The following is a 14,256-nucleotide window of genomic DNA, read 5'->3' as shown; positions in this document are numbered from 1 at the left end:
TCCAATTAACATGTTGCGACGAAAAATATTTTTTAAAAATATTAATATCTTGCTCAGAAGCGAGAACTCTTCATTTTTCAATAGAATATAAGTAGTTCTATGATATTTAGCCTGAAAGGAAACTAGAACTCTGAAAAAACTGCCAGCAGAGCATAGTTGATTGTATGAAATATTGAAAAATGTCCATTTCAACTCTTCATATGTAAAAGTACTGAATAATTTTCTATTTTAATGTGCTCCGACTCGGGAACTCTTTGATTTCTACTAGAATATGAGTAGTTCTATTATAAAAAGCCAATTATAAAACTAGAACTCCTGTAAAAATGCCAGCAGAGCATAGTTGAAAATTGGATTTCTTTAAAAATATCCAATTAACATGTTGCGACGAAAAATATTTTTTAAAAATATTAATATCTTGCTCAGAAGCGAGAACTCTTCATTTTTCAATAGAATATAAGTAGTTCTATGATATTTAGCCTGAAAGGAAACTAGAACTCTGAAAAAACTGCCAGCAGAGCATAGTTGATTGTATGAAATATTGAAAAATGTCCATTTCAACTCTTCATATGTAAAAGAAGAGTTGAAATGTTCTATGATATTTAGCCTGCAACAAATACAGAGTTCTGTATTTGTTGCAGGCTAAATAGCATAGAACTATTTGTATTCTATTGAAAAACGAAGAATTCTCGCTTCTGAGCACGATTTTAGTATTTTAAAAAAATATTTCTGCGTTTCAGATAAGAAATTTGATATTTTTCGACAAATTGAATATTCAGGTATGCTCTGCTGGCATTTTTACAGGAGTTCTAGTTTTATAATTGGCTTTTTATAATAGAACTACTCATATTCTAGTAGAAATCAAAGAGTTCCCGAGTCGGAGCACATTAAAATAGAAAATTATTCAGTACTTTTACATATGAAGAGTTAAATTTGTCATTTTTCTACATTTCATATGTTCAACTATACTCTGCTGGCAGTTTTTTCAGAGTTCTGGTTTTCTTTCAGGCTAAATATCATAGAACTACTTGTATTCTATTGAAAAATAAAGAGTTCTCGCTTCTGAGCACAAAATTCATATTTTTAAAAAATATTTTTTCGTCTCAACAAATTAATTTTATAATTTTCAAGAAATCGAATTTTCAACTATGCTCTGCTGGCATTTTTACAGGAGTTCTAGTTTTATAATTGGCTTTTTATAATAGAACTACTCATATTCTAGTAGAAATCAAAGAGTTCCCGAGTCGGAGCACATTAAAATAGAAAATTATTCAGTACTTTTACATATGAAGAGTTGAAATGGACATTTTTCAATATTTCATACAATCAACTATGCTCTGCTGGCAGTTTTTTCAGAGTTCTAGTTTCCTTTCAGGCTAAATATCATAGAACTACTTATATTCTATTGAAAAATGAAGAGTTCTCGCTTCTGAGCAAGATATTAATATTTTTAAAAAATATTTTTCGTCGCAACATGTTAATTGGATATTTTTCAAGAAATCCAATTTTCAACTACGCTCTGCTGGCATTTTTACAGGAGTTCTAGTTTTATAATTGGCTCTTTATAATAGAACTACTTATATTCTAGTAGAAATGAAAGAGTTCTCGATTCTGAGCACATTAAAATAGAAAATTATTCAGTACTTTTACATATGAAGAGTTGAAATGGACATTTTTCAATATTTCATACAATCAACTATGCTCTGCTGGCAGTTTTTTCAGAGTTCTAGTTTTCTTTCAGGCTAAATATCATAGAACTACTTATATTCTATTGAAAAATGAAGAGTTCTCGCTTCTGAGCAAGATATTAATATTTTTAAAAAATATTTTTCGTCGCAACATGTTAATTGGATATTTTTCAAGAAATCCAATTTTCAACTATGCTCTGCTGGCATTTTTACAGGAGTTCTAGTTTTATAATTCGCTTTTTATAATAGAACTACTCATATTCTAGTAGAAATCAAAGAGTTCCCGAGTCTGAGCACATTAAAATAGAAAATTATTCAGTACTTTTACATATGAAGAGTTGAAATGGACATTTTTCAATATTTCATACAATCAACTATGCTCTGCTGGCAGTTTTTTCAGAGTTCTAGTTTCCTTTCAGGCTAAATATCATAGAACTACTTATATTCTATTGAAAAATGAAGAGTTCTCGCTTCTGAGCAAGATATTAATATTTTTAAAAAATATTTTTCGTCGCAACTTGTTAATTGGATATTTTTCAAGAAATCCAATTTTCAACTACGCTCTGCTGGCATTTTTACAGGAGTTCTAGTTTTATAATTGGCTCTTTATAATAGAACTACTTATATTCTAGTAGAAATCAAAGAGTTCCCGATTCTGAGCACATTAAAATAGAAAATTATTCAGTACTTTTACATATGAAGAGTTGAAATGGACATTTTTCAATATTTCATACAATCAACTATGCTCTGCTGGCAGTTTTTTCAGAGTTCTAGTTTCCTTTCAGGCTAAATATCATAGAACTACTTATATTCTATTGAAAAATGAAGAGTTCTCGCTTCTGAGCAAGATATTAATATTTTTAAAAAATATTTTTCGTCGCAACATGTTAATTGGATATTTTTCAAGAAATCCAATTTTCAACTATGCTCTGCTGGCATTTTTACAGGAGTTCTAGTTTTATAATTCGCTTTTTATAATAGAACTACTCATATTCTAGTAGAAATCAAAGAGTTCCCGAGTCTGAGCACATTAAAATAGAAAATTATTCAGTACTTTTACATATGAAGAGTTGAAATGGACATTTTTCAATATTTCATACAATCAACTATGCTCTGCTGGCAGTTTTTTCAGAGTTCTAGTTTCCTTTCAGGCTAAATATCATAGAACTACTTATATTCTATTGAAAAATGAAGAGTTCTCGCTTCTGAGCAAGATATTAATATTTTTAAAAAATATTTTTCGTCGCAACTTGTTAATTGGATATTTTTCAAGAAATCCAATTTTCAACTACGCTCTGCTGGCATTTTTACAGGAGTTCTAGTTTTATAATTGGCTCTTTATAATAGAACTACTTATATTCTAGTAGAAATCAAAGAGTTCCCGATTCTGAGCACATTAAAATAGAAAATTATTCAGTACTTTTACATATGAAGAGTTGAAATGGACATTTTTCAATATTTCATACAATCAACTATGCTCTGCTGGCAGTTTTTTCAGAGTTCTAGTTTCCTTTCAGGCTAAATATCATAGAACTACTTATATTCTATTGAAAAATGAAGAGTTCTCGCTTCTGAGCAAGATATTAATATTTTTAAAAAATATTTTTCGTCGCAACTTGTTAATTGGATATTTTTCAAGAAATCCAATTTTCAACTACGCTCTGCTGGCATTTTTACAGGAGTTCTAGTTTTATAATTGGCTCTTTATAATAGAACTACTTATATTCTAGTAGAAATCAAAGAGTTCCCGATTCTGAGCACATTAAAATAGAAAATTATTCAGTACTTTTACATATGAAGAGTTGAAATGGACATTTTTCAATATTTCATACAATCAACTATGCTCTGCTGGCAGTTTTTTCAGAGTTCTAGTTTTCTTTCAGGCTAAATATCATAGAACTACTTATATTCTATTGAAAAATGAAGAGTTCTCGCTTCTGAGCAAGATATTAATATTTTTAAAAAATATTTTTCGTCGCAACATGTTAATTGGATATTTTTCAAGAAATCCAATTTTCAACTATGCTCTGCTGGCATTTTTACAGGAGTTCTAGTTTTATAATTGGCTTTTTATAATAGAACTACTCATATTCTAGTAGAAATCAAAGAGTTCCCGAGTCTGAGCACATTAAAATAGAAAATTATTCAGTACTTTTACATATTAAGAGTTGAAATGGACATTTTTCAATATTTCATACAATCAACTATGCTCTGCTGGCAGTTTTTTCAGAGTTCTGGTTTTCTTTCAGGCTAAATATCGTAGAAAGAATTATATTCTATTGAAAAATGAAGAGTTCTTGCTTCTGAGCAAGATATTAATATTTTTAAAAAATATTTTTCGTCACAACATGTTAATTTGATATTTTTCAACAAATCGAATTTTTGACTATGCTCTGCTGGCATATTTACAGGAGTTCCGGTTTTATAATTGGCATTATATAATAGAACAACTCATATTCTATTAGAAATCCAAGAGTTCCCCTGTCTGAGCACATTCATAAATAAATTATTTAGTACTTTTACATATGAAGACTTAAAATAGACATTTTTCAATATTTCATACATTAAACTATGCTCTGCTGGCAGTTTTTTCAGAGTTCTGGTTTTCTTTCAGGCTAAATATCGTAGAACTACTTATATTCTATTGTAAAATAAAGAGTTCTCGCGTCTGAGTATCATTTTATTAATTTTAAAAATTACTTTACCTTTCGAACTATTTTCGAAACGAACGTTCTTTTTTTCTGTTTAAAAATTTTTTTCTTCGTGAAATTAACAGAACTATTGTTAAAAATTATCAGGAACTATTTTATTCATCCCTATGAGTGCAGATCTCGCTCCGATTTTTATTTGCAAAAAAATGATCTGCTAAGGGAAGTTAGCAGATCATTTTTTTACATAACTTTTTCAGGGGTAAAAACGACAGAACTATTTATAAAACCTATCAGGAACTATAGAACTCAGGTGCATGCGAAGAGAACTCCATTTTTTTTTTGATCTGCTGGACAATGCTCTGCTAAGTTCACAGGCATTCACTCTTCCATCTTTTATTAATTGTAAAAATGAATTGGTATAATTTCACTTTCAATTAACCTAATTACGTGTAAAATCCAAATGATAACTATTAAGACACTAGTATAAGTAAAGAAAATGTTATTTTCACACACATTAGAAATTTCTTTTTCATAAATTAATCATTAAAGCTATTAGAATTTTTTATTAATTCTATTTTGAAAAAAAAATTACAATATAACATGGGTTACTTAGTAATTTCAAAGTAAGAATTAAGTAATGCACCTACTTAAAACAATATAAAATTTCATTTATTCACATGTTCTAAATTTACCTTTTCGTGTCACTGTGCTGCAAATTTATTCACGGTCTTTTATAATGTGGAGATGTTATCAGTTAATCTAGAACCTGGGAAACCTTACTAATACAAAATGTATATAATATATTATACATACTAGTGGCACCTGCGGCCTCGCCCGCTTGTATTATGCAATTATTTACTTTCTAATTTCAATAACTTTCGTGATCTAAAAATATTATCATTTTAAGAAAAAATTGCATGCATTTATATCAATTAACCCGTTTCTGATATTAGCGTAAACAAATGCACAGATACAGAACAGTTTTTTAACTGTTGTTTTTACAAATAATTGCTTTGGCAAAATATTTTTACATTAATAAAGGTACCTAATTTTTTTCTTATATATCTACGTACAGACACCAATCCATTACGATTTTATTATAAGTATAGATTAATGTGAACATATCAGTTTCCTTGTTAGCGCAACGGGATTTCAACAGTCGTAATTGCATTAGAATAAATGGATTTATTCTACTTAATGCTCGCCCAAGGTTTATTTTAATGCCTTTAATGTTTGATTTTGTATTGTCTTGATTGTGGAATGTGGAATTTTTTATAGGTTAAAGATATAGATATATTACAGACATAGTATGTGCACATTAGTGAAAACTCTTCTAGTATTAATTTAGATATCTATCAATACCAATATTTTAAATCTGAATAGTTTGAGTTGTATTTCGTGAAGATAATTTTAATTTTTAATTTTCTATATGAACAAGTAGTTGGATAAATACACCAATCTCAGGAACTACTGGTTCATATTGAAAATTAAAAACATCTTCACGCTGTATTCCGCACACTACAAGGAATCTAGGTCTAAAGCAGAGGGAACCTAGTGTAAAGCTACCGCTCGCCATTTTTTGCCCAATTTTTCGAAGCATTGCTGGTTGAGTGGTGGAACTGAACGCCGAGCTTTTGCCTTGGTGCTAGAGTGAAGAAATGAAAATATTGATAAATAAGAATTCATTCCCTTGAGTCAGGATCGAACCCACAACCGTCATGTTACACACTTGTGCCACTGCACCACGACTGTCTCTAATTTTATTTTATATTAGATAGAGGTTTAAATTAAATTGATTACCTTAAAAAAAATACAATACAGTGATTAACTTACACGTATCGCAATATTCTCATATTCTGCTGATTATAGGAATGTATTATCGAGCGTCATTTGTTTCATTTCTCTTGAGAACCAACGTCTTGGAAGTAAAGATTGGAATACGTAAGTGTATGTAATCAAATGCTTATTATAATTCGTATGTGATTTGTAAAAGCCTAAGCCAAAAAATATATACCAAAATATATATTTTTAGCTTCCCGCTGTATCCCGCATATAATAAGGAAGGCAGGGGGAACCTAGTGCTAAGACACTCCTTTCACCCGATTCTGTCCAATACCTACTCGGAAATCGTTTCAACATTTTAAATACATGATTTATTATACTTTCCTAGAGTAATTGCCAATTATCCAAATTTTTTTTCCAATATATTTTTTTTCCAATATAGATATAAAATATGCTCGTAGTAAAAATTATTGAAGACTGTTTTCCTATATGTCAGTTATATGTAATTTTCTTCTCTTGTTTACAGTGAGATGGCGCGATGGGCAGCGCCTATCCGGCACACGGCGATATGGCTTCTGATATGTCTTCTGCCGATAACACAAGCCACACCAGGTAAATTATTTCTTATAGGTATATAATATTTCTTATAATATTTCTTCGCAAAGGCATTGTAAGCGCGATAGGTTGTGGGTTCGATTCCCACTCGAGGAGGTTCCTCCCTTTGGTAATGAGGCAAATCGCATCATCGAGTTCCGCCTCTCAACATGAAATACCTCTAATTCGGCAGAAAATTGAGGACGGAAGTATTTTATTGGCAATGGAGTATCTTAACGCTAGGTTCCCAGGTGTCCTCTGCCTACACTGCCGTGGCTATTATTATTATCCAAAATAAACTGAAATACTGTTATTTAAATTTTTTATAAATAGTAAAATTTTGAATAACAGAAGTTTTGTCTATTAAAAATGTATGTTGTATGTATTTTGTTGGATGGATGTATGTATTAGATATATTATGCCTCAATAGTGAAAGGTGGACGAAGCACCCATTGAATAAGTCTTTTATACGATGGTAATGTTCGATGAAAGACGTACGGTTGTTCCTTTGTAGAGAGAGTTATAATAAATCAGACGTAACTGTGACAGAGAAAGTTAATTTTTAAAATTTTTATGTAACAGTTATTATATCTTTATTTCTTTGGAAAAATTAATTAAGTTAAATAGTGGATATTCTATAAAATATATATATAAAGTAGGTACACACTAAAAACCTATTTTAACGTTTTAGAGCAAAAGGTTATTTCTTGAAACAGAATAACATTTGATCAGTTGCTAACCTAAGCTGATGAATTTGCAAGGGATTTTCACAAAAAAATAATTAAAATCTTATGGTAAAACGTTTTAAAATCTAACTTAGTTATTTCTCTAACTCTTATTTAAACATTGTAAATACTTTAAATATATGTATCCATTGCCTCTTATAACATGATAGAAAGTTTAACTACCTAGCTTTCCTCTATCTAGCCAGCGATCCTAACGAGAATGTCGCCAGCTATCGTACTAATTAATTGTTGAACCGCCTGGCTAATGATCGTAAACACGCGAATAATTTGCAATTGGATTCGATACAGGCCAAAACAAGTGGCTACCTCTTAATTGGAACGGACATAAGGTACGCGATGTCGTCTAAATAGGCAGAAGCACGATATAATACTGTTATAATGTGTAGAGAGGCCAGCTTCTCCATATAACAGAATCGGTGGAAAGTGGGAAATGGGAGTGTTTTAACACTAAGTTCCCGCTGCCTATACTGCTGTGTGCGGAATACAGGGTGACGCTAAAAAAAACTAATGTATAGTACTTATTCTTATAGTAGATTTTACAAATCACGTTCTATAATAACGTACCTGTATGAGTGACAAATAATTTTTTAATTGGTAGTTTCCCAGGCACGCCTACGAAGCTTTAGTTGCTTTAGTTGTCTGATTTATATGGACACTTATATAACGAATTTTAACACAGTAGTTGCTAGCTAAAACCAAAAGCTACAAGAACTGCACTCAATCGTTGACAAGTGGATATATATACCGTTTCATTTTCTTTAAATTGATTTTATTTATTTCTCGGTTGGGTTTCTGGAAAATAAATTTATATTTATATTACACGGGTAGCTATTTGTATTGTATTCAATATCTTTGGGAGAAAGTACTACACAGAAAAAATATTTTATTCATAAAATAAAAAAAACAAAAACAGAATCATTTTCATTTATTCGTTCTGGTAACGAGCAACGCAATGCGCGGCGTTTAGTTCTGCCACTCGCAATGCCTCTAGAAGCATAGAATATGGGGAAAAGTCGGGCATGGTAGTGTTTTAATGGGAATGGAGATTGATTCTGGAGTTCCCCCTATCTACGTGAACTTAAAAAATAAACAAATAAACGGAATCGAATATAAATTGTCATATCATAACTACCATGCGGGAGGTGAAGTTAAAATAAATTTAACATAGCACGTCCCAGCCATCTTTATACCGTTAAAAGATAAAGCAAGAATAAGGAAATAGTTGCGACGATATTTCTAGTGTTTACAACTGCAATCTAAATGCGCCTTCATAATAAAATTTTATGCTCAATTAGCAAGTACTAACGAACGCTAAAGGAAGCATCAAACCCATACAACATGCCCATGCTAACAGCCAAGAACTAAATTCACAATAGATTTTACGAAGCTATATTTACATTTGAGTAATTCGCTCGGCTACCAGTTTTGTATAGGTAATTTAATTGTATACTTTTATTTTGTTTACTTTGCAGGCCCTTGCGAGGTGGAGACTGGACAGTCGAGCATTATAGTGGATATAGAAGAAAGTAGGGGCGATCGTAAGTTAATTTTTTATATAATTTTGTTTATATAATTTGTATGAAACTATGAAACTAGCAAAAGAAAGATAGAAGAAGAAGAAAAATAGAAGTGTCTTTACACTAGGTTCTCTCTGCCTACCCTTCTATGTGCGGAGCACAGCTTGAAGCTCATTAATTTTGATTCTACAAAAATAACAAAAATAAACTTTAACCTTACAGAAGTCAACCAAACGACAGTACCACCTGAGTTACCAATAGTTGGAGATCCAGACGTAGACGTAGTACTATCAACGGTATTTCCCAAAGGCCCTACGTTGTTTCAACTGGATGGCAAACGGTTGCAATTGCTTCAGTCCTTAGATAGAGATGCTGATAACTTATCACATATGGTGTTTCAGGTATGTTAAAAAATATTTTTTCAGTATAGAAAATATCCCCCCTATTTATAAATGGTCGATAAAAAAATTAATAATAAAATTTTATTATAAAAATTATTTGTAACTTCTTACAATTTTTTGTATATTTTATTTACACTTTAATATAATTAGGTAAGTAATACATAATGACTCAGATTCGAGATGTTTTTATATGATGGTAAGTGAGCTCCGCCACGTTCAGTGGCAAAGTGGGAACTAGAAGTATCTTAATAGGAACGGAGTGTCTCAATATTACGTCTTCAGCTATGTGTAGGATACAGCGTAAAGTTAAAAAAATGTAATAACATCATGCTATCAAATTAAATAAATAACGGCCTTACTAATACTTGTTTCTTATAATAATAGTTGTTCCTTTTATTTATAAGTGTAATTTGTCATGTTACATATACGAGTATAGTGTAGAAGTATTGCCTTTTATCGCGCGATCGTTTAGCCACTTCTTAATTGCCTATCAAAATTTGTTGGCGTATGAAATTCTTATTAACAATAAACGCCTTAAGCGATAGTTGTTAATATTGAATATATTTTAATATTATGAACGTGTAGGACATGTTAATGAGGAAACATTTTGAACGGGTGTTAATTTTTTATTTAAATTTTTATTATGTTACTTATTAGAAAGTTCATCTTTCATCTTATTTGCGACTTCTCCGCCGTGATGGAGAAGTTATTGCTACTACATCATATGTTCAAATTTAAAAAAATATTAGTCACATATCTTTTTGGGAACACATCCTAGGACCTATGGCCTTATATTAATCACCAACTAGACCTATTCTATAAGTTAATTAAATTGCCATATTCAATTATAACCGTAGGCTTGAACCATACTAGCCAAGCCCGCTAATGATTTATTTCGCCCGCAGCTAGTTTGTCAAGTGAAAGCGACGAAGAAAAGGCGAACCATACCCGTGATTGTCAGAGTATCGGATATTAATGACAATGCGCCAGTTTTCCAAGGAACACCCTATGAGGCTAATATATCTGAGGTTTGTTATTACTGTGTATTTAATTAGAATAATCCGTTGCATTTACTAAAAACTATAAAAAAATATATCATATTTTTAATATTTGACATGATTTTTACGTTACTCTTATTTACTTGCCTTTTTAAATCGAAGAACTAAGAGCATATATGTGTCATATATGTCAGTCAGTCTTACTGGAAGCGCGTAATAATAAACGGGAAATTCAGTATTTCTATTTATCTGCTCTTGTAAGACAAAGTGCAGAGTTCTCTTTCATTACTCACGCTATAGCCCTAATTCCAGTGGATTGTGGAGGGATGTCTTGAAATTTGGCTCTTTCTGCCTACCTTATTACGGAATATGCTGTGAAACTGAAAAATATATTTTTAATGTTACTTTAATTATTTATAATTATTTTCTTGTCTTTTTCAGCTTATACCAGTAGGCACCACCATATTCGACCGTATCAGAGCGGTTGACATAGACGCCGGTGTAAACGGCCTCGCCGAATATTTTATAGTACCCGGTGATAATAAAACTATAGAAAATGCGCATGCGGCTGACGGGTACCAATATTTCTCAATACCACTACCTCATCAGGGTCAAGTCACTGTTAACAGGAGTTTGGATTACGAGCGCACTCAGAAATATCTAGTCACTATTGTTGCTTCTGTAAGTATCTTTTGTAATTGTATAACATATAGTACGGTCAACAAGTCATGGCAACCCTGAAACTAGCTATAGATCGCTGCGCAGGTTAGATTTTATAATTTTATTATTAGTTTTGATATTTTTTTTCTTGGTGGTTTTTTCATGATTCGTCGACCGTACTGTAAAATGTAAATTATACATAGGATTATTGCACAATAAAGGCAAGTTGTGCAATTTTCTAAATTAGCTAACGACAATTTTATGTAACCACAAATATTATTTTTTCTATTATTTATTTCTATAAAAAAATACTGTAAAAGTTACATACCTAATGTATTTATGAAAATATACAACTTTCTGTTGTATCGCGTATGTACTTGTATGTACCAATATTTCCTTTTTGTTTGTATTACTGTATTTGACAAAAAATTTTACCGTTGTACTGAAAAGAGCTACTGCAGAGTTTCTTGTCAGCTCTTCTCTAAGTCAGCTGCCCTCTAAATAGGTGGCAACTTCAGTTCACTCAATTCAAAAGTCCTTTGCAAAAGTCTATTCGCATAAACAATATTTTTAAATTGCATTAATTGATTGATTTCCTAGGACCGCGCTCGCGATACCAAACGTAGATTATCAAGTACAACAACTTTAACAGTGAACGTGCTGGACGACGACGATCAAGACCCCTCATTCATTTACAAGGGATGCACTTTACACGACGGTGCTTGTATCAATCCGGAATACTCTAGTTATGTAAGTTATATTATGTTTTATTATTGACTGTATTTTTCTTCTTAGTCTTAGTCTTCTTATCAGGAAATGGAAATAATATATTCCTCTAGGAGTGAATCGAACCCATAACCGTCGCGCTTATTGCTAGTGTGACTAGTTTCAATAGTTTCAGGATTATTCTTTATATAAAAAGTATTGTATTAAGATACATATACTATGAGTTTTGTTTTATATTATACTAAAAAAATATTTTTAATTCAGACTTTTGATCCATATTACACATAATATAATTAGCCTATGTTCCATAAATCGGTCTAATCAAGTATATGATATTTTGTACGTAATAAAACCATTTTAACATAAACATTTACAGGTAAACGGAGGTGTTTTAGCCGGTATCCTCCAAATAGAACCAGAAAAGATACAAGCGGTCGACATGGATACATTAGACGCTCGTATTAAATATAGCATAGAAAGCGGAGAACCTGACTCATGGCCGAATTACTTCGCGATAGATGAAAATACTGGGTCTGTGAGACAGCTGGTCGCTGTAGATACTAGTATTGCGAAGAAATTTCAGTTAATTATAAAGGTAATAATAACGTCATAACATTCGTTGTAATATTAAATTTTCTCTGCCTACCCTGCTTATATAGGTAAAGTTTAAAATAAAATGAGCGTAATTTGTCATAAGATATTTTTTAAATGTGTAAAAATTTTCACGCGTATTTTTCATATTTTATTTAAACAATTTTTATACAAAATTTGTGAATAACAATTTCTAATCCAAACCTATTTTGTCATTCCAGGCAGAAGAAGTATCAGAAACTAAACGTTTCACAACCGCCAAATTAACTATAACAGTACGTCCTATCGACGCGAGTCCGCCGGTCGTCAGCGCGACGTCGGACGAAGGACAAGTGGAAGAGAACTCGCCTAAAGGAACTAAAGTGCTAGATCATAGAGGAATGGCTATTAAGTTGAGCGTTTCTGATCCTGATTTGGTAAGATTTTCTTGATGTATGGGAATAGTCTCAAAAGGGGGTAGGGTAGTCTAAAAGCTAATTAATGCCCAATAGTGGAGAACTCTAGGGTTTAATGGTTGCCTCATTATATAATAGTGGAAAGGATCTTAGTTTGAGGGTTTGTGTAAGTAATTTGATAACATTAATTTTTTGCCTGCAGTGCAATGAATGCAATTTTCCTTTAACTCTAATTATTTGATTGAATTATAGGTATTTTGTATAAATAAAACTTGTCAAATTATAGAAAATAAATAGTTTATAAATATAAAAGTTCATTGTAAAAAAACAAATTGCATAATTGTAGTTTTAATGTTACATAATATAATTTATTAAAAATACAACACATATTAACGTACGTATATTTATATAAATTTTCAGGGACCAGGAGACCCCGTACCGAAATATACATTTGAGCTGACGACAAGTTTCTTCGACATAGACAAAGATGGCTTCCTTATAGTAGCAGATGATAGATTAGATCGTGATCCTCCAAACCCTGACAAATTCAGATTTCAGGTAAATCTAATTATTCTTAATAAATTAATCCATTAAAGCAAAGATGTGGTGTAAAGAAGACTTAATGCGTTGGTTACATGTTTTAATTCCACTTGTTTGTTTACAATTATTTAACTTCATAATATACAGACGCTATTGTAGCGCAGTATGACAGCGTTTAACTATAAACGCGATGGTTGCGGGTTTGATTTACACCGAGAGCATGAAATATTAATTAATTAATTTAATAAAAGTATGGAAGATTCTAGAACAAATCCAAATTATGATTAATTCTTGTTCCCAGGTGGTAGCAAGAGAAGCAAATGGCGGCGCCGCATCCACCCCCTACTCCTTATCAGTGCGGTTGCTCGACCAGAATGACAACGCACCGGTTATACCTAAAACACAACCTATCACAGTACCAGCTAGCTTGGAACCAGCTGTTGTTTACAAGGTCAGTTACTAAGTTAACTTCTCTTTCGGCGAAGCGGCACAAGGGTGTGACTGTAACGCGACATTTGTGGGTTCGATCCCCACTCGAGGAAGTGAAATATTGACTTACGTTTATATTTCCATTTCTTCGCTCTGATGTCGAGGCAAAGTTCTGCCACTCAACACGCAATTCTTCCAAAATTCAGCAGGAATTGGGGAACGGAGTGTATTAATACTAGATTCTATAGATCTAGCACACTATTTCTGTTAACACTAGATTCCCTCTGCCTACCCTACTGTGTGCGTGATACAGCGTGAAGCTGAAAAAAATATATCGTGAAATTCAAATATTTCATTCAAATTACTTCTTTTTTATTTTAGTTTTAATTGATGCGAGACCAGAGCTAATAGAGCTAATAGAAAGCTCGCAATCGAAAAAATAGTTTTGGTGTAAATATTTTTTCGTTTTTTTTATTTCGGTATAGTACTGTGCTTTTTGTTTCTTTGTTAGAATTTTTTTTAAACTTACTTTTTTACTATC

General features: G+C 31.6%; 1 protein-coding gene across 1 annotated transcript in view; it reads left to right on the top strand.

Moving 5' to 3' along the window:
- Positions 1-14,256, top strand: part of Cad99C (cadherin 99C) — a 131,490-nt gene that overhangs the window by 107,596 nt on the left and 9,638 nt on the right. Inside the window, exons 4-13 of the mRNA XM_085207572.1 lie at positions 6,645-6,730; positions 8,931-8,996; positions 9,198-9,376; positions 10,282-10,404; positions 10,816-11,055; positions 11,635-11,784; positions 12,137-12,355; positions 12,573-12,767; positions 13,167-13,304; positions 13,588-13,737. Coding sequence (XP_085063698.1) covers positions 6,649-6,730; positions 8,931-8,996; positions 9,198-9,376; positions 10,282-10,404; positions 10,816-11,055; positions 11,635-11,784; positions 12,137-12,355; positions 12,573-12,767; positions 13,167-13,304; positions 13,588-13,737 — 1,542 coding nt within the window. The 5' untranslated portion in view covers positions 6,645-6,648. The remainder of the gene's footprint in view (positions 1-6,644; positions 6,731-8,930; positions 8,997-9,197; positions 9,377-10,281; positions 10,405-10,815; positions 11,056-11,634; positions 11,785-12,136; positions 12,356-12,572; positions 12,768-13,166; positions 13,305-13,587; positions 13,738-14,256) is intronic.

The sequence above is a fragment of the Heliconius melpomene genome, chromosome 3, assembly GCF_056956725.1.
Source record: "Heliconius melpomene rosina isolate 202511_hmr_F chromosome 3, ASM5695672v1, whole genome shotgun sequence".
Lineage (NCBI taxonomy): Eukaryota > Metazoa > Arthropoda > Insecta > Lepidoptera > Nymphalidae > Heliconius > Heliconius melpomene.
The sequence above is the reverse complement of the archived record's forward strand: the minus strand, read 5'-3'. Positions and strand labels throughout refer to the sequence as shown.